Source organism: Stegodyphus dumicola, chromosome 5 (assembly GCF_044657685.1).
Source record: "Stegodyphus dumicola isolate Sdum_Otavi_A_Nest chromosome 5, ASM4465768v1".
Taxonomy (NCBI): domain Eukaryota; kingdom Metazoa; phylum Arthropoda; class Arachnida; order Araneae; family Eresidae; genus Stegodyphus; species Stegodyphus dumicola.
In genome coordinates, this window is record NC_140772.1 from 129,593,295 (window position 1) to 129,619,194 (window position 25,900).

The 25,900-nt window shown below is 29.7% G+C and overlaps 2 protein-coding genes across 2 annotated transcripts in view; one reads left to right on the top strand and one right to left on the bottom strand.

Moving 5' to 3' along the window:
* The window catches only part of LOC118190852 (dynein axonemal heavy chain 6-like), a 77,255-nt gene extending 70,967 nt beyond the window's left edge, over nucleotides 1–6,288 (top strand). Inside the window, exon 7 of the mRNA XM_085817063.1 lies at nucleotides 6,160–6,288. Within this exon, the coding sequence (XP_085673189.1) occupies nucleotides 6,160–6,204 (45 nt within the window). The 3' untranslated portion in view covers nucleotides 6,205–6,288. The remainder of the gene's footprint in view (nucleotides 1–6,159) is intronic.
* A 62-nt stretch (nucleotides 6,289–6,350) lies between these two features.
* Nucleotides 6,351–25,900, bottom strand: part of DNAlig1 (DNA ligase 1) — a 170,789-nt gene continuing 151,239 nt past the window's right edge. Inside the window, exons 18-21 of the mRNA XM_085817061.1 lie at nucleotides 25,414–25,566; nucleotides 14,999–15,196; nucleotides 8,559–8,651; nucleotides 6,351–6,704 (exon numbers count right to left, since the gene is read on the bottom strand). Coding sequence (XP_085673187.1) covers nucleotides 6,624–6,704; nucleotides 8,559–8,651; nucleotides 14,999–15,196; nucleotides 25,414–25,566 — 525 coding nt within the window. The 3' untranslated portion in view covers nucleotides 6,351–6,623. The remainder of the gene's footprint in view (nucleotides 6,705–8,558; nucleotides 8,652–14,998; nucleotides 15,197–25,413; nucleotides 25,567–25,900) is intronic.

The following is a 25,900-nucleotide window of genomic DNA, read 5'->3' on the forward strand; positions in this document are numbered from 1 at the left end:
GCTTTTGCAAATAGACAAATGTATAAAACCTAATATAATTTTTGATTTGCAATGGGAAAATTACAATGTAATATTTCATATTCTATATTCTAAGATTATTTATTTTCTGTTTTAAAATTTCATAGTCTAATTCTGTATAAGTCTATATTTGGTACTGTTATAAGCTAGTTTTCCACAACTCTTAAATGTAAAAGTCCATCAAAATTCTTATAATTATAAAGGTTAACACGTACCTACATTATGCATACAAAATAAATAAAAATGTAATTTTGTATGGGGAATACATATTAAACTCGTACATATGTATAATATGTTAATTAAGGAGGTTTTGGTAAGCTTTTGAATTTTCAATAATTTACATAAATAAAATACAAATTAATGGGAAACTCTTACATAATATTTCTTTTCTCTTTAAAAATTTACACTCGTCCTTGCCATTTAATGAAAACCAAGCTCTTGTTATTTAAACAAAATTCAAAAATACATAAAATAACAATTGTAAGATAGTATTCCACTTAATATTTTTACACATTAAAATAAAAATATTTAGTTATTTTTATATCTGGTGGCTGGAACAATATTAGAGTTGATTTGTATGCTTGAAAACTGATGCATCTTATTTTTCAACTTATATATTATGTGCTCTCATCTCCTTAAAAATACAATAAAACGACCTGCAGATGTGATTGATTAGGGTTTCATGAGAAAGAAAAAATAGAAAAAGCAAGGCTTATTAAAATGCATATTAGTGTTTTTGGACTTTTTAACACTTGACGAAATAAAGGATTTATCACCATCATTATAAAGAAATAATATTAAAATTATATCCCTTAGTTTCCTGTACAAGTCGATTATATTTATAGGCATGAAAAAAAGGATAAAATGCCAGTTCTCTAGAAATATTAAATTTTCAATATAAATGCATTTTGACCCATAATCACAGGAATCTCTCCTCTGCAATGAATTCACTTCTGTATGCCATATTAAAAGCACTATTAAAAGCACCGTATGCCATATAAATGCATTTTGACCCATAATCACAAGAATCTCTCCTCTGCAATGAATTCACTTCTGTATGCCATATTAAAAGCACTTAAGGAGTATGTTTTTTAAAATATAAAGGGTCCATGATGAGTTTTATTAGAAAACGCTAATACAGACAAAAGCAGTCACCACAGAATTTTATCGTGTTTATTTTTGATGCAAGTAGCAGTGCACATTTGGAAGAAAAATTTGCAGCAAAGATGCATTATATATTCCCTCTGAAGAATCATTCATTACTATTCTATTGACATAAATGTTAATAAACTTGTAGCAAAATATTATTAAGAAAAAAATATTTTTTATATGTACTACTTTAACACGGATTACACCATTGTAATGGGAAGGATAACTAAAAGATGGTATCAGGAATATACAGATTAGATTTTATCTAAAGTGATAACATTAACATCAGAAAGAATTTTTTAGTGTTATTAATCCAAGCTAAATTGAAGGAACTTTCAGAATTAAATATTTTTTCTTAAATGCAGTAACTTTTTAAACAGTATTTAAACTGAAATGTTATCTCATTCGTGAAAGATATTCAAGCATTATTTATATTAAATGATTATACTTACCAATTTAACAACTGATGAATAGTAACAATGATTTTCGCCAAAATAAACACTAACAAAGCCATATATGATGTACCACTCAAGCTACATTAATCTTTTCAGGGGCAGTATATAAAAGAATTTAAATTGTGGTAAAATTTTACATGAATTCTAACTAATGGACCCCAAGAACACACAAGTGAGACTTAAAAAAAAAAAAAAAAAAAAAAAAAAAAAAATCTAGAGTGAAATCCTGAATTTTGAGATATGGTATATATGTTATACTGCTGCCTGTTTAGGTACTTTTTTTCCATGTTAAAATTTTTGCTTTTTAAATTTACTTTTGCATACTTTTGATACATCTTTAGAAATGAGTGCTTGAACATAGTTATGTAAGTCCTAAGTCAAAATTTTCTAATATTTCTCTAGAAATTAAAAATTTTACGAATAAAATTAATTTTTTTAGGTACTTTGGTGATGACACCGGTTGAACATATTTATGTAAAATATGTGTTTGAAAGCGATTTAAATTCAATATTATTATTTTATCAGAAAAGTTAGCAAATATAGCACTGCACAAGTAAAACGTATCATGCTCTAACTGAACTAGTATAATGTTAGATGGAAATGTAACTCAGCTGAAAAATAAAACATTATGACTCAGAAATTAAAATTACATTTTTCAAATTATTATATTTTATGCTTCAGATAATATTTGGGGTCTGATTAATGGCTAGACACCCAATTTAGAAAAATAAATTCTTTAATTAATCAAAATACGAACGCGTACATGAACTTGTACAAACAGAAGGCAAAAGTTCTCTTTTGCAGTCACGCAGAGATGATATTTTTCTTGCGCATGCGCGAAGAGGAGAACTCGAAGTGCCAAAGAAATGTGTGTGTGTGTGGGGGGGGGGGGAGGTAACCCCACAAATATATGAAAAGAACATGCTTCCTGCTATGATACCATGAGGCCCTCCTGCTGCAGCATAATTTTGGATTATCGGGCACCGTAAGAGCCCCTTTTTAAATTTCTTGTGAATATAGATTGTAATATATCATTTTGTTCAGGCAGAAAAAACCCTTCAACAATTTTATTATTTGATACATGTCTAAGCACTTATTTCGATTTTTCAGCCCATTGGACTCCCTTTTTAACTTTTCGATAAATAAGATAGTAATGTATAATTTTGCTCAAGAAGAACATCTCTTCAATACAGGTAAAGTACAAACACACCTCGAAGCCCCTCTTTTTCTTGATTTTCAGGCCCATGGGCCCTGTAGAAATTTTCTTTTCGGAGATAAATGTTTTGCATCTAAAGCTGACCTTAGAAAAATTTTCCCCTCTTTATCCAAGTATGAAGAATTATTTCCACAACCACCTAATTGTATGCTAAACCAGGGGAAAACTTTCTTTTGTGCTACCTAGTCTCTCACCTAAAATTAACAAAGACGATCCCCTATAGCATAAAAGCATGCTTTCAAATCAGCAGATTTTCCATTCCACTACCAGGCGAATACCTAAAGTACATGCCTATTTCCGGTGTTTGTGAGTGAGCTACCCTTTTGTATGATCTTAGTAAAAAACCCCTATGGTTTGTGTGATCTTATCTACATTCCCCCTAATTTGACAAATTAGCAATCAATCACCTCTTTTCATTTTCACTGTGCTCTAGGATTTTGGTATACAGGAAACGACAGGTGTCTTTCAGGGATAACATGCTGCATTTAACCCCTAAGTTTTGATGCCAGAGGACAACTTAAAAATCAACGAGTTTGTTTCAGGGAAAAGGGTGATGTGGTGAAATTAAAATTTTAGCACTAAACAAAGATGAATGAAAACTCGGCTGAAGTAGACAAAGCATAAAAAGAAACTAAAATAATTTTATTCATTCCTAGCATAAGGTCATTAAACTCCCCATGAACATATTTAATCTTACACAACTTTTTAAATTAATCATAAACAATTACTATAGAAATAAATTCTGTCTCCCCACAGAAAACAGGAGAAGCCTGGTGCTGCCATCTATTGGCATGGTACCCTCAGTATGGATGCTAGTACACTGGTATTAAAAACGTATAAATAATCTTCTTTTAATTATCAGTTTTGACTGAAATGCAGTAAATATATGAGGTTCAGCATATGTGCACATTTAAAGATTTTGAATTTTTTCCACCCCTTCAATAGAATTTATGAATATTCAAACATGATACCTTTGAACGATGTATATTAATTTCATAACTGCAAAATATTGAGAATTCATAGGGTAGTTGTGCCATTTAGAATCAAAAGGAAACATTAGACACACAAGATTACAGCTTTTAATGTAAAAAAAAATTAGTACTTTATAGGAGGTTAAAAAATTGACAATTTGCCCATATATATTATGCACCAGCGTCCTCTAAAGGGTTAAAACAATGGATCCAAATACTGAAAAGAGCACCACTGTTTAAAATGTTACCAGCCAATGTGACAACAGTATGATTTACAACAGGTACTGTTAGCTTTACATAAAATTTAATCTTAATTTTAAAAAAAGGAAGGCCACTTACTGCTTAACAGCTCATCAGCAATTGCCAGCAAGTAATCTTCGGTGATACTGTCAGACAAAAAACATTTAGAAATATTTCACAGCAGTCACTTCTGTAATAGTATCTGAAACTGACCAGTATTTCATGGAAAATGAATAAACAGACAAATTAAAAACAGTAATGATAGTAATTTTTTCGAAGGTTCATCGCCTCTATAGGAGTGCAAAATTGTTTGGAATTCAGGCAGCCATTTTTTCAACCTATATTTTCTAAGAACAGAAAAACACAAGTGGATAGGAGAAGCGGCAATAATACATTTAAAGGCTAATTTCATAAATTTAACAAGTGTTTTTGAAGCAAATTATTCATTAAATTTCTAAAATGCAATTACTGTCTACTTTGAAACACTCTTTGATTTGATAATTTCATGAAAGCACAAACTTAGAAATCATCATTTTATGTTACCTGCCAGACATTTTTATAGCAGTACTTTATGATTACTAGCATACTTAAAATTTCTAGCTTTAAAACAACACTGCAATATTACTTCACAATCTATAAAAGCTAAGCAGTATTTACTCCAAATGGATATTCAGTTACTTCTTTTAATTGATAAATATAGTAGAATGATTTACCAATGCATCTATTGCAAAAATAAGATTTTTCCCCCTTTTATAAGAACATTTTTTTTTTTTAATATTAAAAGTGTCAATGTCATAAAAAAAATTTCACAGTTTTCTTATTCAAGTCCAATCAATAATGTGTTATAAATTCAAAACACTATTGGGGGGGAAGTTATACAAAGAACTTGTGAACAATGTACTTGAAACAATAGTGAATAAATATGATTACAACAGCATTCATAAAAAAATACAGTCAAAAGTCGTTAATTCGGACACCCATAATCCGGACCTCAAAGCTACAAACTTTCTGCGCATGTGTCAACTTGACGAATGTGCGTAAGACCTTTACGACTGCGAATATGGGTGTGCGTGTGTGCAAAATACGTTTACGAATGCACATTTAATGTATAACGGACAGTATAAGCTAAGCTAAAATTATCTAATTCAGTTAATGTTGCAGATTGCGTTGTTCCTTAATCTTCGAATTGGATCTGGCTTATTATTTTTTGTAGACTGTTAGAGCAATTTTATAAAATTAAGCTTGAACTTTCGACTATGTCAAATAGAATTTCCGATATATATTTACTAATACGTAAAGCGAAAGTATGTTTCAAAGTCCATTAAACAAAAGTGAAATTGCTGCAAAAAATGGATAAAGGCATATCCTTTGTTTATCTAAACTTTGTTTATCTTTAACGCCACGGCGTGCAATAAATTGGAAGTTGATCCGTCAGCACTATCCTTATCCTTAGGGCAGATGTTTTTATTCTATTTGGCTTATAATTTCTTACTAAATGTAGTATTTCATCTGGATGTACTCCATCTTTGATATGATTTAAATCAAATTCCTCATCATTATAAATCGCTTCCGATAGCGAGTAAGTGACAGAGGTTATTGAAAACGAAAAAATTTCGATTGACAAATTAGTCGGTATTCTCGACACAGCAATTATAGGACTTGAACAGCGGAACTTTGTAACTGAACAAGAAATGATGTCTGTTTATAGAATTAAAGAGAATGTATTATCACATAAAAAAGGAAGCAACTTAAACAACTTACATTGAAATAAATGTTTAATAAAGTAAACAAATATATATTAAGCTTTTTTTTTTTTTTTGTAAGTTTTGATACCCTTTAGATCATAATTGTTCTTTATTTCATAAATTACGGTTTCATATTTTTAATTTTATAATTTCTGCATGCCATCTTACCAGATTTAAACTGATGATCTATAATCCGGAATCGCCGAAGTCCCGACGAGTCCGGATTAACGACTTTTGACTGTACTGCTGATTATTTTTATTTTACAATATCATTATTAATTAACTGTTAATAATTACATATGTTTAATTGAAATTAATAACTGTTATCAATTGCATATATTTATTTATAATTATTTATGTTTTAGGGCTCTGCTCCCAACCTCCAAAAACAATTATATGCATGCAAGTGATAATATATTACACTCATACTAATGGTAACCTAAATGCTATTGTACATTATTAAAATCAACTGATGAATATTTTTTTATCATAAGGCAGTATGATATTGAAAGATAAAGTTATCATTAATTTTGATATAATACTAAATTATTAAAGATTACAAAACAAAAAATTAATTTTTTTATTTGCATACTTTATAAGAATTTTTATACATCAAGTGCTGAATTTCATTTTACAAATATCCACATAAATGAAATCGGTGATAATGCATCCAGATAAAATAATTTATAAAATAGGGAAAATAATACAATAAAAGCATATTATAAAAGCAAGTTCATAAAAAGCATAGTTTTTAAATAAAAAAATAATAGTAATTAAAAAATAATTACTAAAATAATAGTACTGTATAACAGTAGTTAGTATACATAGTTCAATAAAAGTCTTCATCCGTTTTTGTATTCTTATTCTTTAAATTTTGAATCTGTTCTTGTTTTTGATACATTTCTGCAATCTGAAAGATAAAAAATTGATTGTATCAACATTTTAAAATGAGTAAATTATAATATTTCAATAAAAGAAATAAAATGTCAGAATTTATGCAGTTGTTTTCTTGTTTACCTTTTTTTTGTTTGTCAACTTTTTAGTACTTAATGCAATTTGGATTCACTTTTTGTTTTAGTATTAAATATTGTTTTGTACTTTACTATTATAATGTATTTCGGAAACAAAGCTAGGTGGAATTCGGACCTTCTTACAAAATAAAAGTGAGATATATGAAAATATTTCTGCAGAAACAGGACAAAGCATAAAATTCAAATGCTCTTTGTTTCATCCTTTTAGAGCTTCATACACTGAAAATTATATTCATATTTGCTTAATGATTCCTAACTACATCCTACATCTTAAATTAAAGAAGTGCATCATTTCTAAGAAAAAAGCAACTGTACTTATGTACCTCAGCAACAATGTTAATAACAAGATATATAAAAAATAACTAAAAAAATGCTTATCACAGATGAAAATCATAAGAAATTTCCTTTCTTTTCCTGCAACAGCTTGAGCTTAGTGTATTTGGCAGCCTTCGCAGAAATTCTTTTGCTGCCCCCCTCCGAAAAAGCTATATTACAGCTTGTTAAAACCCACTAAAATGAATGAATCTTCTGGTCCTGTCCAGTTTCCTATACACTTTACATTATTTTATAGTAGTGTTCTTAACCTGTTTCACCCTTTTACCAACCTTACTTTGTTACTGTGAATGAAAAGTATTTAATTGTGTCTTATAAAACATCCTATTTAGTTGGAGAAAATCTAATGTTGCCGGCTGCTATTAAGATGTTCAAAATAATTCATGACATATCTAAACGACAAAGCCACAGACCACAATACATTAAATGGATGAGCTACGAAAACCATTGATAGGCAGAAGTAGAATAATTTAGCATTGAAGATTCAGTCTTTTGCCAATCTGAGTTCAATCAGATTGGCCAAAGTTCAATAAACGGTGTTTTTTCTATGAGTTTTCTAGGAGTATCTACGAATTTAATAAGGAGGTCTATGAGTTTTTTAGGAGTATCTATGAATTCAATAAACGGTGTTTTTTTCTATGGATTAATTTGCATTTGTTTTGTTTCCTGGAAATTTGAACATAATAAGTGTGAGTTTATTAACCAGTGAGCTCAATAAGCTGTAAGTACTATATAGTGAACAGCAAACTAAATTATTTTTATTTGTGTTTTCTTTAAGAATCCCACTAAAAAGTTAATAGTGGAAAATGGAAAGATAAACAATAGTCAGGATTAAAATTAGAAAAAAAAAACTAAATATATGAAAATAGTAAACCAAACCCAAACTAGTTTTTAGTGTTTTCAATAAATATTGGTTTTCACTATGTTTGACATCCTAGATGGTTGCCTTACCTCAATCCTCCCGTATAGCTGCCACAGTTTTCTTGTCCCATCCAAAATGTATTAAACAAATACATGGAGAAATGAAAACCAATGAACTAAAATCAAAATATTTTCTACTGCAACCATGTAATAAGAAGCATAAAAATATAGCAAAAGAACAAAAAACTGAAAAACTTAAATTATTTTAATATTTAGATACACTCATGTGCTACAATGCTACTTATCAAATGCAAGACAGTATTTTCCTCTCATAATTAGAATTTCAGTTTTGCAGATTTTAGCATCATACGAAAACTACCCTCATTCTGGGAAATAATTTGGAAAAGAATGCTTTACTTGGTATTACTTTTTAAGTTTAGCAGTCTTTCTGTCTTTGTCAATCTAATAATTAATCCAATAATGCTGAATAAATTCTGCCAACTACAATGAATTAAAAATTTTAGAAAATGCTGACAAACCTGCGAAGAAACTGTAGCATCCTCAGCTTTCTTATCATCTCTTATTTTAAGGAAACGAGGGAAACGTAATGAAATACCTTTCTCAGGATCAACCTATAAAAGAATATTTCTTTCTTTCAATACTGCTCGGCAAATCAATAGAAATACAAAATCTAATTTATTATAATGATTTCATTAAAAAAATACATTTGCATATTATTCAGAATATTAGTTAACAGAATACCAAAGAACTTTAATAACTGAGGACTTTTTATATTGGATACACTTTTCCCCTAATTTATCTATCAAAGAAAAGAAATATCTTCATCATTTTAACAAAATACTATTTCTTCCGACATGAAAACATCCACAAAGTGAAAACATACACATCTTCTCCCAAAGATACTATATTTGACTACTATTTTCTCGGAACAGGGTTTTAATCTCTTAAAAAAAAATAGTTTTACTTATTTTTATTTATTAATTTATTTATTCTTGGTATTGGGAACATTTTGATGGAATATCTCAAAATTTTTTGTGCTATCATTACAGTCTACCATATGTAGTTATTTTATGTGAAATAAGATCTTTATTTATTTTTCCGATGGAGAAAAGCCAGTTTATTAAGTGTTAATATTTCTCAAGATATAAAATGTTTCAAATTAAAACTGCTTAACATGCTGACCAGTTTCCAAGTGATAAATGTACTTCATAAATCTCTGATGTTTAGTTATTTACAAACAAATAACAAATTTAACTAAAAATAAGTTATATCTGGCTGATTATTATAAACATTTGCAGCATTATTGCAATCAATAAAAAATGTTTCTAACACCAAATTTGTCTCAAAGTCACTTACTGTTTTTGTTTACTTTAACAAATGATGTTGAATCTTGGACAGATAGAATAAATTCAGCTTTTCAATTTAATTATTCATTCAAGAAAGGAAAGCATGCATTAAGAACGTGGAAAGCGTGCATTCAAGAACTAAAATTGTGTCTCTTTCATTAGACATAAAAGCGAAATAACTAAAGTTGCTCAAAACACAAAACATTTTAATCTAATAATAAAGATGCAAACTTAATAAAAAGATAATGTCATTCTCCCAATAAAATGCAGCTCTTCTAAAAGTCTGCCTCATGATGGTAATAAAATAAAATGAGCTTAAGGTCCTAAAAATATAGAATCACTCAGTTTCCCATAAATATAAAAGGATAACAGGATTATCCCAATAATAATTGGACAATTCCAATGGCTTACTAAATAAACAGTTCATGGTAGAAAAACAAGCAATTTAATCCTTAGTTTTATGGTGTATAATGGTTTTAAAACTATGTTTCTTAGGGGGGGATCTTAATATTACAGGGTTTGTATACATTTCTGCACATGGAAATTAAGTACTTTTAAGGACAATTAATGAAAAAAATTAAGCACCTATGAGCAAATGGTAACTGAATAAATTCAATTAAAAATATTATCTATGCCTGAACTTAACTTTTCTAATACCATCCTAAAAATAAAATAGATCCATAATAGGATGCATTATTATCAAACATGAATTAATTAGCATAATTATTAATAAGTTTGAAAATAAAATAAACTTTATGAAATTTATCAAGCTTCGTGTACAATTCCAGGGGTTGTAACTCAATTAATAAACTTTAAAGTTGCAATAAGCCACTAAAGCACCAGAGGTGATAAATTGTTTTGTATTACAGTCAAAAGTCGTTAATTCGGACACCCATAATCCGGACCTCAAAGCAAAAAACTTTCTGCGCATGCGTCACTACAGCTGCGCATATGCGTGTGCGCATGCCCATAATACGTTGACGCATGTGCGTTTAATGTATAAAGGACGGTATAAGCTAAAATTATCTAACTATCTATTTCAATTATCTAATTATCTATCATTCACAAAAAAATACAGTCAAAAGTCGTTAATTCGGACACCCATAATCCGGAATGATCTATAATCCAGACCTCAAAGCTACAAACTTTCTGCGCATGCGTCGTAAGACCTTTACGACTGCGAATATGGGTGTGCGCATGCACAAAATACGTTTACGAATGCGCGTTTAATGTATAACGGATGGTATAAGCTAAGCTAAAATTATCTAATTTAGTTAATGTTGCAGATTGCATTGTTCCTTAATCTTCGAATTGGATCCGGCTTATTATTTTTTGCAGACTGTTAGAGCAATTTTATAAAAGTAAGCTTGAACTTTCGATTATGTCCAATAGAATTTCCGATACATATTTTCTAATACGTAAAGCGAAACAAAAGTGAAAGTATGTTTCGAAGTCCATTGAACAAAAGTGGAATTGCTGCAAAAAATGGATAAAGGCATATCCTTTGTTTATCTAAACTTTAACGTTTGTTTATCTAAACTTTGTTTATCTTTAACGCCACGGCGGCAATGAATTGGAAGTTGATCCGTCAGCACTATCCTTATCATCAGGGCAGATAATTTTATTTTATTTGGCTTATAATTCCTTACTAAATGTAGTAAGTATTTCATCTCGATGTACTCCGTCTTTGATACGATTTAAATCAAGATCCTCACCATTATAATTCGCTTCCGATAGTGAAGAAAGTGACACAGAGGTTATTGAAAACGAAAAAATTTCGATTGACAAATTAGTCGGTATTCTCGACACAGCAATAATAGGACTTGAACAGCGGAACTTTGTCACTGAACAAGAAATGATGTCTGTTTATAGAATTAAAGAGAAAGTATTATCACATAAAACAAAGCAACTTAAACAACTTACATTGAAATAAATGTTTAATAAAGTAAACAAAAAAATATTAAGCTTTTTTTGTTTTTTGTAAATTTTGATACCCTTTAGATCATAATTGTTCTTTATTTCATAAATTACGGTTTCATATTTTTAATTTTATAATTTCTGCATGCCATATTACCAGATTTAAACTGGTGATCTATAATCCGGAATCACCGAAGACCCGATTAACGACTTTTGACTGTATTTTAAATCTCACTCGATGCAAAGAATCAGTTTTACATGAATTTTTAAATTTTTGTGTTTTATCTGGTGAACACAGTAAGAATTAATGAAAGGCAATAACTCGCTTTAATATACAGTGATAACTTTCAAGGGTAAGTAGTCACTTATGAATAATTAAATTAGGTAGTTAGATAACCTTAGTCATTATAGATTTACATGGCCACTATTAAATTTTATTTATTTTTTAAAAATTTAAAAAAAACCCTATTAAAATTAGTATCTAATAAAATTGCAATTTAATATACATGCAATTTATGAAATTGGTTCTTAAATGATATGATAATTACACATTAATTACAATCTTTTTTAATTATGTGTCGGTAAATCTTGCCTTCAAATCCTTCTAAACGTTCCAAGCTACAATGTCTAAAATCCTAAAGAAAAATTATCCCTACCGATTCTGTAACAGCAAAAAGCCAGAAATATTTTGAAGAGGGGGAAAAAAAAAAAAAAAAAAAAAAAAAAAAAAAAAAAAAAGAGAGAGAGAGAGAGAGAGAGAAGGAAAGAGGGAAATTAATTAATTAAGGGAATTAAGTGTAAAATTAATTTCATAGAGAGAATTGATGCATGTTCTGAGAATTTTGAATATTCTGAGACAACTACAACTCTTACTATGAAAAACTTAAAAAGAAGACATTTTAAATTAATTACATAGCTAATTTTGTTTTTGCTAAGAACTATTTTGTAAATTGCACTTTATAGCATTATACCTTGTTTATTTTTCAGATTCAAAATACAGTACAAAGTCCTTAATCCAGACTCGTCGGGACATTGGCGATTCCGGATTAGGGGTTTTTCCAAATTATAGATCATCAATTTAAATCTGGTAATGGCATGCAGAAATTATACAATTAAAAATATGAAACCATAATTTATGAAATAAAGAGCAATTATGATATAAAGGGTATCAAATTTTACAAAAAAAAGCTTCATATTTATTTGTTTACTTGATTAAACATTTCTTTCAATGTAAGTTGTTTAAGTTGCTTCATTTTTTGTGCTAATACTTTCTCTTTAATTCTATAAACAGACATAATTTCTTGTTCAGTTACTAAGTTCCACCGTTCAAGTCCTGTAATTGCTGTGCCGAGAATACCGACTAACTTGCCAATCGAAATTTTTTCGTTTTCACTAACCTCTGTGTCACTTTCTTTCTGCCTTTATCCATTTTTTGCAGCAATTCCACCTTTTGTTTGATGGACATCGAAACATGCTTTCGCTTTGTAGATCCTTTGGCAGCTCCAGAATTGGAAACTCTTTTTGACATAATCGAAAGTTCAAGCTTAATTTTTATAAAATTGCTCTAACAGGCTGCAAAAAATAATAAGCCGGATCCAATTAGAAGATTAAGGAACAGCGCAATCTGCAACATTAACTGAAATGCTTTAACATCAGTAAAGATAATTTTAGCCTAGCTTATACCGTCCGTTATACATTAAACGTGCATGCGTAAACGCATTATGTGCATGCATACAAATGTAAAATAAATGTAAAGCATACAAAAGAAAAAGTTTGTGGCTTTGAGGTCTGGATTATAGATCATTCTGGATAATGGACATCCTGATTACGGACTTTGTACTGTATAAGTTGCCAAAATGGAACTTTAATAATGTAACAGCGAAAAATAAAAATGTTGTATTTTAATGTTATTTTTTAAATATAATTTCAATATATTACTATTAGTTTAATAAAATTTATCAATGTCACAATGTTTAAAAAAAATTGTTGAAAAATCCCCAGATCTCGGAATTAAAAATTTTCAATAGAAACTAATTTTAAAATTACCTAAACATTGATGAGTTGTCAAATTTAGAACTGCTTAATAAAAAAATTCAGATCCCTAAAAGCTAAAAGTTATTTTCACTGTAAGAGTTCTTCATTAGACAAAATGAATTTCAAAAAGCTTACGTTTCACTTCTTGCTTAGAAACTCGAGTATCCCACCATTTATATTAGAAATACAGTATAACTCCAATTATCCAAATTGCTTTCAGAATTTAAGAAAAAAATTAAGAGGGAAATGTATTGTTGGACAATCAACGATTTCAAACATTAAAAGGAGCAAACCTACATTGTTAAACTTCATGACACTGCTTAAAAATGAAGATGGAAGTTCTTTAAGAAAATCAATGAAGGCAGCAATTAACAAAAATTTAGAAGATGTTGTTTCCAAGTGGCTTTCGCAGCAATGTTCTATGGGAAACCCAATCTCGGCTCCGATTCTTTGCCAAAAAGCTAAGATCTTAGCTCAGTAGCTTGCTTGTTCATCCTTTAAATCAAGTAACATATGGCTAACATTTTAAGCAGGCATGTAGTTTGACCGAGAAGATCAGCAAGCAATAACTTTCAGCACTTGTAAGTACTGTAGAGTACGCTATGTAACAAGCACATAAAAGTGTTACCTTTTCCTTTTAATTAATTAAAACCTCTTTTTCTTTAAAAATAATTTTTTTCCTCCCATTTTCAACATACAATACACACAGTAATTAATTAAAGAGTACGTAGACCCTTTCTTCGGAAAAATTCAATTACCCAAATTTTTTATTATCCGAATGGGGTCCGGTCCCAGTTAATTCGGATACTTGGAGTTCTACTGACAAATTATAGTTCATGAACCCATTCACCTAGTCAAAAGATAACCATATATGTCAGTGAATCACCAAAAATATTCCTCCAAAATGTTAATTTACACTCAATATGGCAGTCGTAAAAACAGACAAAACTTTCAGATGATTAAAATTAAGGACCTTCTGGCTATTTTGGCTGAAATTAAGGACTTTTCAGGACCAAAACTCGATTCCAAAAAACATAAGGACTTTTAAGGACTCTTAAGGACCGTATGAACCCTGCATTATAAATTCAAGTTTTGACATTTATGTTCAAATGTTATGAAAAATTTAGAATTAATTTTAACTTCTCTGGAAAGGATGAATGGAACAGTAACTTCTCTGGGAAGGATGACTGGAACAGAAGTAGAAAAGAACATCAGGAAAATAAAAATACTGATATAGAAAGTTAAATTCAGTAACTGTTTAAAAAAATATATATTATGAAAGACATAACAGGCAAATTAAGAATGTCATATGAAACAGTAATTTGTGATAAATGAAACTACACAGATACTTAAAAATACTATACATATATCTTTTTTTTTTACAACTGTTTTACAGTTAAATAATTTTTCAACACTTAATTTAAGAAAACTATGGCATTCTAAGAACACCAGTTCTTAACCTTTACTAATTTAGTTAACATTCAGTGTAACATAACATAACATAAAATAATTTTTTTTTTTTTTTTAAAAGGCAGGAGCAACTAACATTCAACATATTATACAAAATGTATATTGCATTGTAATGTAACAAATAATACAGCAGTTGGCCTTCAATATATTGTATAAAATTTTATTACAGAAAATATTAAAATATAACATACTATGCCAATAGCTGCTTTATGAACAGGTGATATAGATAAATCAGCGCATTTGATCTCCCAAACTTGTACTGGTTCAAACCAGTCATCAGGTTCTAAACTATGATCATAACGAAAATAAGACTTGGGTTCTTTGATTACATGCTGCTTTAAGAATTTGGTATGGGCTTCTAGTTCATCTTCTTTGAAGCCAGTCCCCAACTGCAGAGAGCAGAAATATTATAATTAAAAAAGTTTTAATATATATATATATATATTTATGTGCAATAAGATGATGAAGAAAGCTGCAATGAACTGGTGGTGGTGCTCTGCATTATAACTTGGAGAGACTGCATAGTTAGAAAAATGACACTTGAAGGGAAGACTTGTAGACAGATGTGGCCAAATTGAGCATAATTTTTATTGCTGGACGTAAACTAATTATTGAAACATATTCTCCATCACACATGATCATGGACGCAATACGCATCCCCCGAATTTTATATAGAGTATCACATTTTAGATAACGGCGTAGTTAGCAGCGCAACAAAGCAAAGGGAGCGAAGTAGCATCTTCGGCGCAGGAGAGCTGAATCTAAAGTGCACAGTTATCCAGTATGGAGGCTCACCAGGAGAAGGTTTTGGTTTAGGTTAAAAAGGTTTCAGTTCTTGAAATTTCAAGTTCAAATTCTGAATTACAGCCCTAGTTCCTGCAGGTCATTAACTTTATGCAAGCCATGAAAGATGGATTCATCTAATAATGAGGCAGGCCAGAAAAGTTGTTATGATTTTTAGAATAGAAGGGGGGATTAAGGACTATTGCTAATTTAACTTATAATTCCGATTCACATAGTTTTTATCTTACATATCCCCTTCAAAGAGAAAAAGCCTAGCAAAAGCATTAGAGCAGTAGCAAGGAAATTTTATATGATATGTATAGTTGATATAAGAAAGGAAATGAAGGGTTTCAAGGACACTTTTGATGTTTCACTATGGCTCACAAACTTTCTCATATCCAGATACATAAAAATATAATTTTAAAATCAGAATATATAAAAACATGTTAAAAATGCAATTTAGAAATATGAAAACAAAATTATATAAATGAAAAGTTCAAATTGAAAGTCTCTAGAGTTTTAAAAAAGATAAACAAATCTTGTATTCAAGATGTTCTTCACGTTCACAATGTAAACAGTTCTTGAAAAGATATCTTGATAGTGCCTCAAATTTTCACACGTTGTACAAGCTCACTCTTTTGTAAAAACTCAACATTGTTATCAATAGAAGTTATTTGCAAAATATAGTTATGAAACTGCATTATATATAGCATGTACATATTCATAATAAAACAAAAATAGAGTTCCATATTGTACAACAATGGAATAACTGATATTCATAAAAAACAAAATACAATAATAACAAACTTTAATAAATAAAAATCAGCAGGATCACTACAAAGCAAATCAGCGTAATGAACTGTTGATGGCTGTGAGATGCTTAAATACAATTACACGTAAAAGCCTCCATTCCTTAAAAATGGTGATTAGTTTTTGGTACTGTATGACAAATCAGTTAAAAGTTTCAATTTTACTCTTATGGCCATAAAAATTCTTTTCCACTATACACTTGATATAAAAATAACAATAAAAAACCTAAATACACAAAAATTAAAACTCAAGGTAGATAAATAACTTGTATGCTCAAGTTAATCAAAGAAATTCAATTAATATAACAACATTAAAATGCTTAATAATAATAATAATTAAATGTTTACAATGTGTGTGTTTGTGTAAGAGTGCTGAAACTATGGCCAGACAAATGTGACTGGTGAAAAATACTCAGCTAGTTTTCTAACCATAATGACTCACATAAAAGAAAAATTTAATCTGGGGAATTAAGAGTAAGCCTAGGGTGATAACGAGTGTGTGCTGTCACTGACTGTATCCTCCCTAAGGAGTAATACACATAGTGTTGGTGTTGGTGTATTTAATTACGGCAAAGCACACTAAGGCTATCTGCCTAAGGGGAGGGATGCCTTTCGTGGAGGACTTTCTAAGGGAAACTGGCTCGTATACACGTTACACATGGGGAAAACCACGAAAACACCCATGCAGCCAGCCCGTTCGCGGGATTCGAACCTCGGACCGAACTACCAGTGTTCAGCGACTTTACCGCTCGGCCGCTGGTGGGCGCTAATACACATAGTGTGAAACCTTGGGAGTACACATAGTACAAGGAGTAATACACATAGTGTAAATCCTTGGGTCAGAATATCAAATAAAACATTTTGTATTCTTAATCTGGTGAAAGATCCACATTGCAAAATTGAAGGGTACAGTTTCTCTGTTCTCCTCCTCTCCGGGCTTAGGAGGAAATACATAAAAAATTTTGAATGGAAAAACTCTGGGAAGAAGGAAAGGGAAAGAAGCCAGACTGGAAAAAGATCAAATTCGGAAATAAAATTGTCTTAATTGGGGTTTAAGGTCTTGAAGAGGTTAAAAAGTTATGATCAGGTTGAAATACTTTAAAGAAATTTTAATGCATGATTTGGAAAATAAAATTTACTTAATTAGCAACGGGTATTCTACTATTTCGGACAGTTAATTTAAATTCACTTGCTGGATTAAAAGGTATCAGTCTGGGAGAATGAGCAATTTCTGATTTCTTTTTTGTAAAGGGATTTGGTTTATCTATTTCAAAGCTAAATTCAGAATATTCTTTTAAAATTTTATAAGGACCTGAAAAAGGAGGTGAAAGGTTTCTAGTGCTAGGATATTGAAATTCTTCAAAATATTAAATAAGATAGTGGAAATTTAATTACAGAGTGTAGTGTGTTATTGTGCAATTCTACCTTGAAAAGAATTTAATTTACATTTTGATCCAGTTACAATAGTTTGATCAACTCTTTCAATTTCACCATTAGTTTGAGGTCTATTAGCAGTAGCTAATAATTGTGTAACATTATTATTTCTTAAAAATTCCTAAAATTTTGAAGATGTAAAAGCAGCATTTCTATCACTTAAAATTTTCTTTGATACTTGAATTTGAAAAATTTTCTTAAGGTATCTGTAGTTACACTTTTAGAAGCAAAAGTTCACTTATAATGAGTAGCATGATCTATAATAATATGAATCTATTTCTAGTGGCATTATAATAGTTTAAACCACCAAAACTATCAATAGATAATAATTCAAAAGATTCACTTACAGATGGTAAGGCTTGCATTAAACCAAATTTCTTTTGTTTACTTTTCTTATTCAGCTGACATATTTCACAATGTTTACAATAATTTCTAATATCTTGTACTATACCTCCCTAATAACACATAAGGGGCAACAAATTTAACATAGAAGATGCACCTATATAACCAAGTTCAATATGAACTTTTCCAAGTAATTTAGTACGGAGAGACACTGGAACTACAATTTTGTACAAACCTTTTTTTTTTTTTTTTTTTAATATAGTTAACACATCATTAATTTTCTTAAACTTAAGATGACAAACATTATCCAAATTTTGATGATTCATTTCCTCTAATGACAGTAAATTATTTTTTACACAGAAATGTTAGGAGATGGGATTTCTAGTTAACATATCAGCTCTTCAACACCAACAGAACCTTTCTTATATTTGATATCAAAATTATACATAGGCAATTTTAACGACCATCGAGATAGTCTCCCTGTAGGATATTTTATGTCTTGAAGCCAAGCTAGAGCAGCATGATCAGAGAGCACAGTAAAATGGTTTCCATCTAATGAGCAAACCCAGATTAGCGAACCAATGGTTAAAAGGTGCTCAGGCAGTTATTTATAAAGTCCCCTGTTCTTTATTTAAAGCCAACTCACTTTTTTGAACTGTACTATTACATTCCATAAAAAAATTCCCCAAACTCCATTATATTAAAAAACAAAATCAATAATTATATACAATAAATAAATAAAAAGTGGGAGCCTTTAAAGTTTATCTGAACATACTATAATCATCCATCAATTTTAAAATTAGTTGACATAATTCCGTACTTTTTACAAAGATTTTTCAGTTTATTGAACTACTCATACTATTATAGCACTATTCTATATCAAAATTTGTAAGATAAAGATACATAAATCAAAATTATAAATTAGCAATAATCCTTAATTTCCCTCTTTATTCTAAAAGATGCAAGATGGACTATCTAGATATGACACAGTCCAGAAAAGTTATTAAGATTTTTTTAATAGAAAAGGGGAATTACTGACGATTGCTAATTTAACTCACATTTTTTATTTACATATTTTTTTATCTTATATGTTAGATAGAAAATATGTAACTATGAATTATACATTAAATTAGCAAAAGCCCCTTAATTCCTTTTTTTTTGAATTAGGGCACTTTCCTTTCTGTATACTAAAAACAGTAGAGTACAATGTTCAAGATCCAGACTCGTTGGGACTTCAGCGATTTTGGATTTTTCCAGATATTAGATTATCAGTTTAAATCTAGTAAGACGGTATGTAGAAATTACAAGATTAAAAATATGAAATCTTGATTTATGAAATATGAAGCATTTATGATCTGCAAAGTATCAACATTTACAAAAAAAGCTTAATATTTATTTGTTTACCTTATCAAACATTTCTTTCAATGCAAGTTGTTTAAGTTGCTTCATTTTTTGTGCTAATACTTTCTCTTTAATTTTATAGACAGATGGTTTCTTGTTCAGTTAAAAGTTCCATTGTTATGTCCTGTAATTGCTGTGTTGAGAATTCCAACTAATTTGGCAACTGAAATTTTTTTGTTTTCAGTAACATTTTTGTCACATTCTTCACTATCGGTAGCAGTATTTTCTGGAAATAGAACCATACTATAGATTTTTCCATTTGTTAATTGAATGATGATTGGAGCGTTGTCATCGCAATGAAAAACTGCTGTTATTTCTTTCATTTATTCATTTTATTTCATTTATTGTTAATTTATTACTGCTTCTCCACATTTCCTTACAAAATCTATTATTGGGAAAATTTCACTTTTGGTTTTGCGATATTTGAAAACCTTCAAATTCGCGGCTATCATCTTTTATTGAAATATGGTAGCTGGCCATAAATTATGCCAAGCATTTTTTTAAGTATCTAGAAATACATAATCATCCTCCCACAATCATGTGATGCTCAGCACAGGAGATTTTATGCTAAAATATTTCAGAAATTCTTGAATAGTCTTGCCATTATTCAAGAAATTTAACATCGATTTTAAGAATTCTACTTTATATCTGCATTTCAGCGCGTGCACTATTCTGATATCCGTAGGATGAATGATGGGCATACAATCTGGAGGAAAGAATAATGTGAAAACTATTCACTAAAACGTTAAGTTATGAGCCAAACAGTTGTAGAAACAGGACAATTTTTATGTCAGCAGGTAAACCAAATGAATTCAAATGTTGCCGAGCCTCGGGTATGAAATAATTTTAAACCCAATCATTCATTAATGCTTGTGTCACCCATGCTGTTTTATTTGTATGATATATTACGGGGACAATTTTTACTCCTTTAAATGCACAAGATTATGAATATTTCTTGATTATGAAAAGTTTACCCTTGTGCCTTTCTGCTGCATTTGCGCATGCTAAAATTGTTAATCTCGCTTTGGGATCTTTGACACCAATTAAAGTCTTTTATATAGAGGTTACCAAGGTATTTTGCAGTATACATAGCCAGAAAAGACCAATTTTATCAGCATTAAAAATTTCAGGCAATAATCTTTCACTGTTAATGAGTTCACCGAATTCATCTGCAAATATTTCAGCTTAAGTTGAAGCTTTTCCATCTGAAATTTTTACCTTTTACCATGGCAATTTTTAAATTTAACTGCACATATTTGACAGGTTCGAACCTGTCAAATATGTGCACCCAATTTTTAAGTTCATTTCTTCATGAAATATTTTGACTTGAGCCATTAGCATCGGAACCGTCAATGGCACGCCCTTGCTGTGACGCTGTCCGACCCATTCAATCATAACTTTGTCCCGATTGTCACTTTTAACAAGTAATTTTTCTGTCATTCATTGCGAGTGATATCCAAAGGTGGTTTTGAATGTCCATGAATTTTAGAACATTGGCATTGTAGACAAGCTTGAACTGTGGTTTTAATAAATTTTGTCATATCAGACCAAAAGTATCGCTTAGTGATTAGTTTTGTTGAGGCTTAAATACCGGCATAAAAAGAAAGTGAATCTGCTGAAAAATGTTAGAGGGAAAAGATTCAGGAATGAACAGACGAGGTGTACCTGTGTCCATATTGCAGTAAAAAGTAACAATCTTCTAAAGGAAAATAATGTTCCTCCAGTTTAAAATCTGATGAAGATTGAAATAGAGAATCTTGAATTTCAGAGTCCTGAAGGATATATGTCAATGATGGACAGGAGTTCTCTGGATGTTTTATCTCTGACTTTAGGCTTTTCAAGACTGGTTATTCTTTCTTTTTATAATGTGAATGCATTTTAGCAATACAACTTTTATAATTATAATACCAACACACATACTTTCAGAGTAATGTTAGTTTTAAAGGTAAAAAATAAAATGTGTAAGAAGCTAACACTTATATTTATGGCATTTTGGTTATAGTAATTAATATAATTGATATTAATATTAGATATTGAATGTCTCACTTTCCCAGAGAAAACTAAAAAAAAAATTATATGACAGAAAGATTAATAAGTACTGTTATCATTGTATACTGTATGGGAGAATAGAATAACAAAAAATGAGTAGTGTTTATAAATAACATTAAGACATACTGTTTTTAAAGAAATTAAATTTTATTTACAAACAATCAGCAAGAAGTGATAGTTTACCTGAAGCTCATTGTTATTTTGCCAATTCCAGGAGAGGTCATAAGCTGGCCCACACTACATTTTTCAAACTTGTTATTAAACTGCTCAGTTTTCATCTCTGCTATTATTTTAATTTTTACCTAATTATCACTAATTTAATTAACTAATATTTTAGTTTTTCTTTTTATATTTTATTTTATTTTAATTGGACATTTATTATTTTATTCATTCATTTTCGTTCACCACTTCTAATGAGATGCTATAGAGTTTTGGACACTTAACATATTTTTTATGTTGTGGAGCCATTTAGTGAACTATTCAATCAGCAAACAGGAGGGGAAAAAAAAAAAAAAAAAAAAAAAAAAGAGTTTGCCATTTCCTGCTCTACAATAAGCAGCACACAGCACATTGCAAATCTCCATAAAAAACTAAAAGCTTTTTTTAGTCTTATTTAACACCTTGGCTACTGCGTACATTTTATGTGGTTTGCCCATGGCGGCAACATGTTCTTTTTATTATGCGATGTATATTATGATGAAATATTATCTACGGAAGATAAGATGAGTTATATAAATATGTTTAATGTATTTTTCGTCGTGGGGGTCACCGGTGACCCCCCAAGGCGCTGTAGATAATTTTTGCGATTTATTATTCTTTAAACCATTATAGCAACAATGGTATTATTTAAAAATTTACAGTATTGATATTTACCCTAATTATGTATTTTTACTATTGGTTGCATTGCCAGTCACCGGTGGCCCCCACGGTGCTGTAGTAAAGTCGAGCGCCGGCCACCGGTGACCCCCACGGCAGTAAATGTGTTAATAAGGCAAGTGCATGGGACATATTTGCCCGAGCCCCAGAAAAAGGTTGAGATTTACTATAATCCTTCAGATCATCTATCTACTATACTCCTTCAGATTTTGCATCAAAATTTGCAAGTTTCATGATCTAAACCATTAGCATTAGTTATGTCAGCAACATCATAATGCATATAGGATAACTGTTTTTTATTTACTCTACCAATAATGGAAATCATTTTTCATATTCGTGATGAGTATTTTAGGGACATTTTAAATTTAATGGTAGTAAACACAAGATTATACAAAAAATTACTTACAACATGAAGGTTTCCATGATCAGATATTTACAAATGACAATAAAGCAGCTTTTAATAAATAAAAAAATCAAGATCAAAAGTGTTTTACAACATTATAATCTATATAAACCTTTCATTATCTTATGCATTTGAGGAAGGACTCACTTTTGTCTCATAGAATCCCTAAAAATCGTTCTCAACCAATAAGACAAACAATTAAAAAATATGTTATTTTTGTAGGTTGTAAATCACGCAAAAGAAAAACAAAAGCAGTTGTTGTCACCAATTCCTTTCCTTCTCATGCAACTCACCATCATCACAACCCACTTGTATTTTATTGTTATTTAGCTCCAATTACATATTTCTCCTCTTCCTATATTCAAAAGATAGAGATGACAATTTTCTCTCTTTCTACTTTTTTTTTCAGTAGGATTTTACAGTCTATAGAATTCAGTAATATTCATTATTTTTAATGGAATATAATATATATCTGCCCTTGTCCATTCAGACACCTTAAATGATTTATGCACATGTGTGTACCAGCACTAGTAAGAAATCAAAAGTTGCTAACTTTGTAAACACAAGGAAAAGCATGAACAATGGGGAAAAAATTGGTTGATATGTCAAATGCACCATAATGCACTGGAATAATTACATACATGATTTTACAAACATCATGAATATAAAATCATCATTAGGGAAATGTCACAAAATAAAATGATAATAATAATAATAAAATAAAATAACAAATAATAATAATCTATGCCTGAATTTTCAAGTGGCTGCAAGAGGATCTAATACATCTAAAGATAGTAAATTACTCTATATGAATCTTTAGATGTAAAGGATTAAGTCTGTCTATCAAAAGTAAAAATTAAACAAGCTACTTCTTTCTCACAAGCAGACATTTGATATGTGTCAATAAAGACCAATAACTGTTTTCTTGCTTACATGTCTGATCATTCATATTATTACGAAAGATCCAAAAATATATTAGTTCTCTGAAGCAAGATTTGAGAATTTCAAAGTCAATCAATATGCTATGTCATATATTCAGAAACTGGCTAATTTAATATAACAGCAGTGTCATACTTAGAAATTTATCATATTTTTTACTTCTAGAAATCCCAAATGTTTTCGTGCACAGCAAATGGACAAACCTACTTTTAAACACATTCAGTTGTTCAATGCTGGTCAAATAAAAAAATTTTTAACAAAAAAATTTCTAAATAAAAGAAAAATAAAAGGCAAACTATCTGCACCATTATTAGAAAATAAGAGAGGAGACAATGAAAATTATTAGAAAACTTGGCCAATTCAAAACACTTTTATGAAACGTTAAGACAATTGCAACCATCGCTTTTTGTAATTACACTGTCGTCTTTTAAACTCCAGGCACCTTTCAATGCCAGAATAAAACCTTTTAACCTTTTGTAAGTAGGTTTATTTCCTTTTTTTTTTTTTTTTTTGAGAAACATAAAATATGTATGTAATAAATAATTTTTAAACAAAATGCCATTATTCTTTCTTTTTTTTTTCCATAAAATTTGCCAAACTGCATGAAGGTGGTTGTGCTTATGTGTAAATACCTGAATGATTATAACATAGCTGAATATAAGAGATTAGCAAAAATGTGAAACAAAAACACTGCATTGCAGATTTTGAATTATAAGTAACAGGGTTATCCTGCTATAAAATCTACAAACTAATGACAGCAGACTCAAAATGTGTTGAATGATGGGAGTTGCTTGAGATTAATGTCACATTTAAAAATACATAATGCACATACAAATTTAGTTTAAGAAAAAAAAAAAACTAATTAATGAGTCAGATAATACAAAGAAATCTTAAAATAAATTGCAATAATTTTTCTTACTTGAAAATTTTGTGAAATATATTTTTTATTTCACAAAATTAAAATCTTATTCCTGGAAAGTAACTTCATAATTATCATATATATAACTGAATAAGGTGGTTATAAACTTAAAATTTATTTGACTCCTTTAAAAAAGTGTTCCTGAATAAAAAAGTGCACATTAAAAGTGAAGGTAAAAATAATCCAATGCCAGCTAGCAGTACAGTAATGTAAATTTAAAGCACCCTGCATTGTTTCACTGGTCAACAAATAATAATCACATATCAGATAATAGAAAAATAATGCATGTTTAAAACATTCTCTTTAGCACTACAATTTTTTTCTATAGGTGTTATTTTTCAGTTAAAATGAAAAACATACACCAAAAGAATTAAGCTCATTCTGTTTACACATTTTATTTGATTCATATTTGGATAAAGACAACTCTTAAAAATAAATATCTATCTCTTTAGAATGAAATCAGTTATATTCATGACTGATATGGAAATACACTGGAAATATGCAAAAAACCTATTTTTTATTTAAATTATGTCTTTCAAGGAATAAAAAATGTCATAACTCTTACACAACAAAAAATTTTAAACTTTTCTCTCTCTCTCTCTCTCTTTTTTTTTTAAAGAATCTTTCACATTTAAAGATTAATATACACACCTTGCATATTGTCTGAAACTCTTCATTTTCAACATCATAGCAGGCGAGCAGAAAACCTCCATATGTTCCAGTTCGTTTCCCTTTCCCATGATAACCTCCAATCACAACTAAATCAAGTGTATCACCAATGCCTTCTAAATAATCTTTCTTCAGCTACAAAAATAAGAAAGTATTCATTACAAAATTTTAATAAAGTTACAGACTTTATTTATATCAGTATGAATATCACTTGCAGTAGTGTAAATAAGGGTACACAAGGAATACCAACACACAGGGAGCAGATTGCTTAGGGAGCCCTTGAATATCCTACTGAAAAACATTTACATGTTTAACCTTTCCTTTAAACCAAATTTGTTCCCAGTTTGGGCATACCCAAAAATTTCTCTCTGAAACTGAAAGGAAAAACTAAATGGAAAAGGCTTTATACAGAAAAATTGCACAGAAATTAATGCATAAAAATTGAATTACACAGAAAAATTGAATGGAA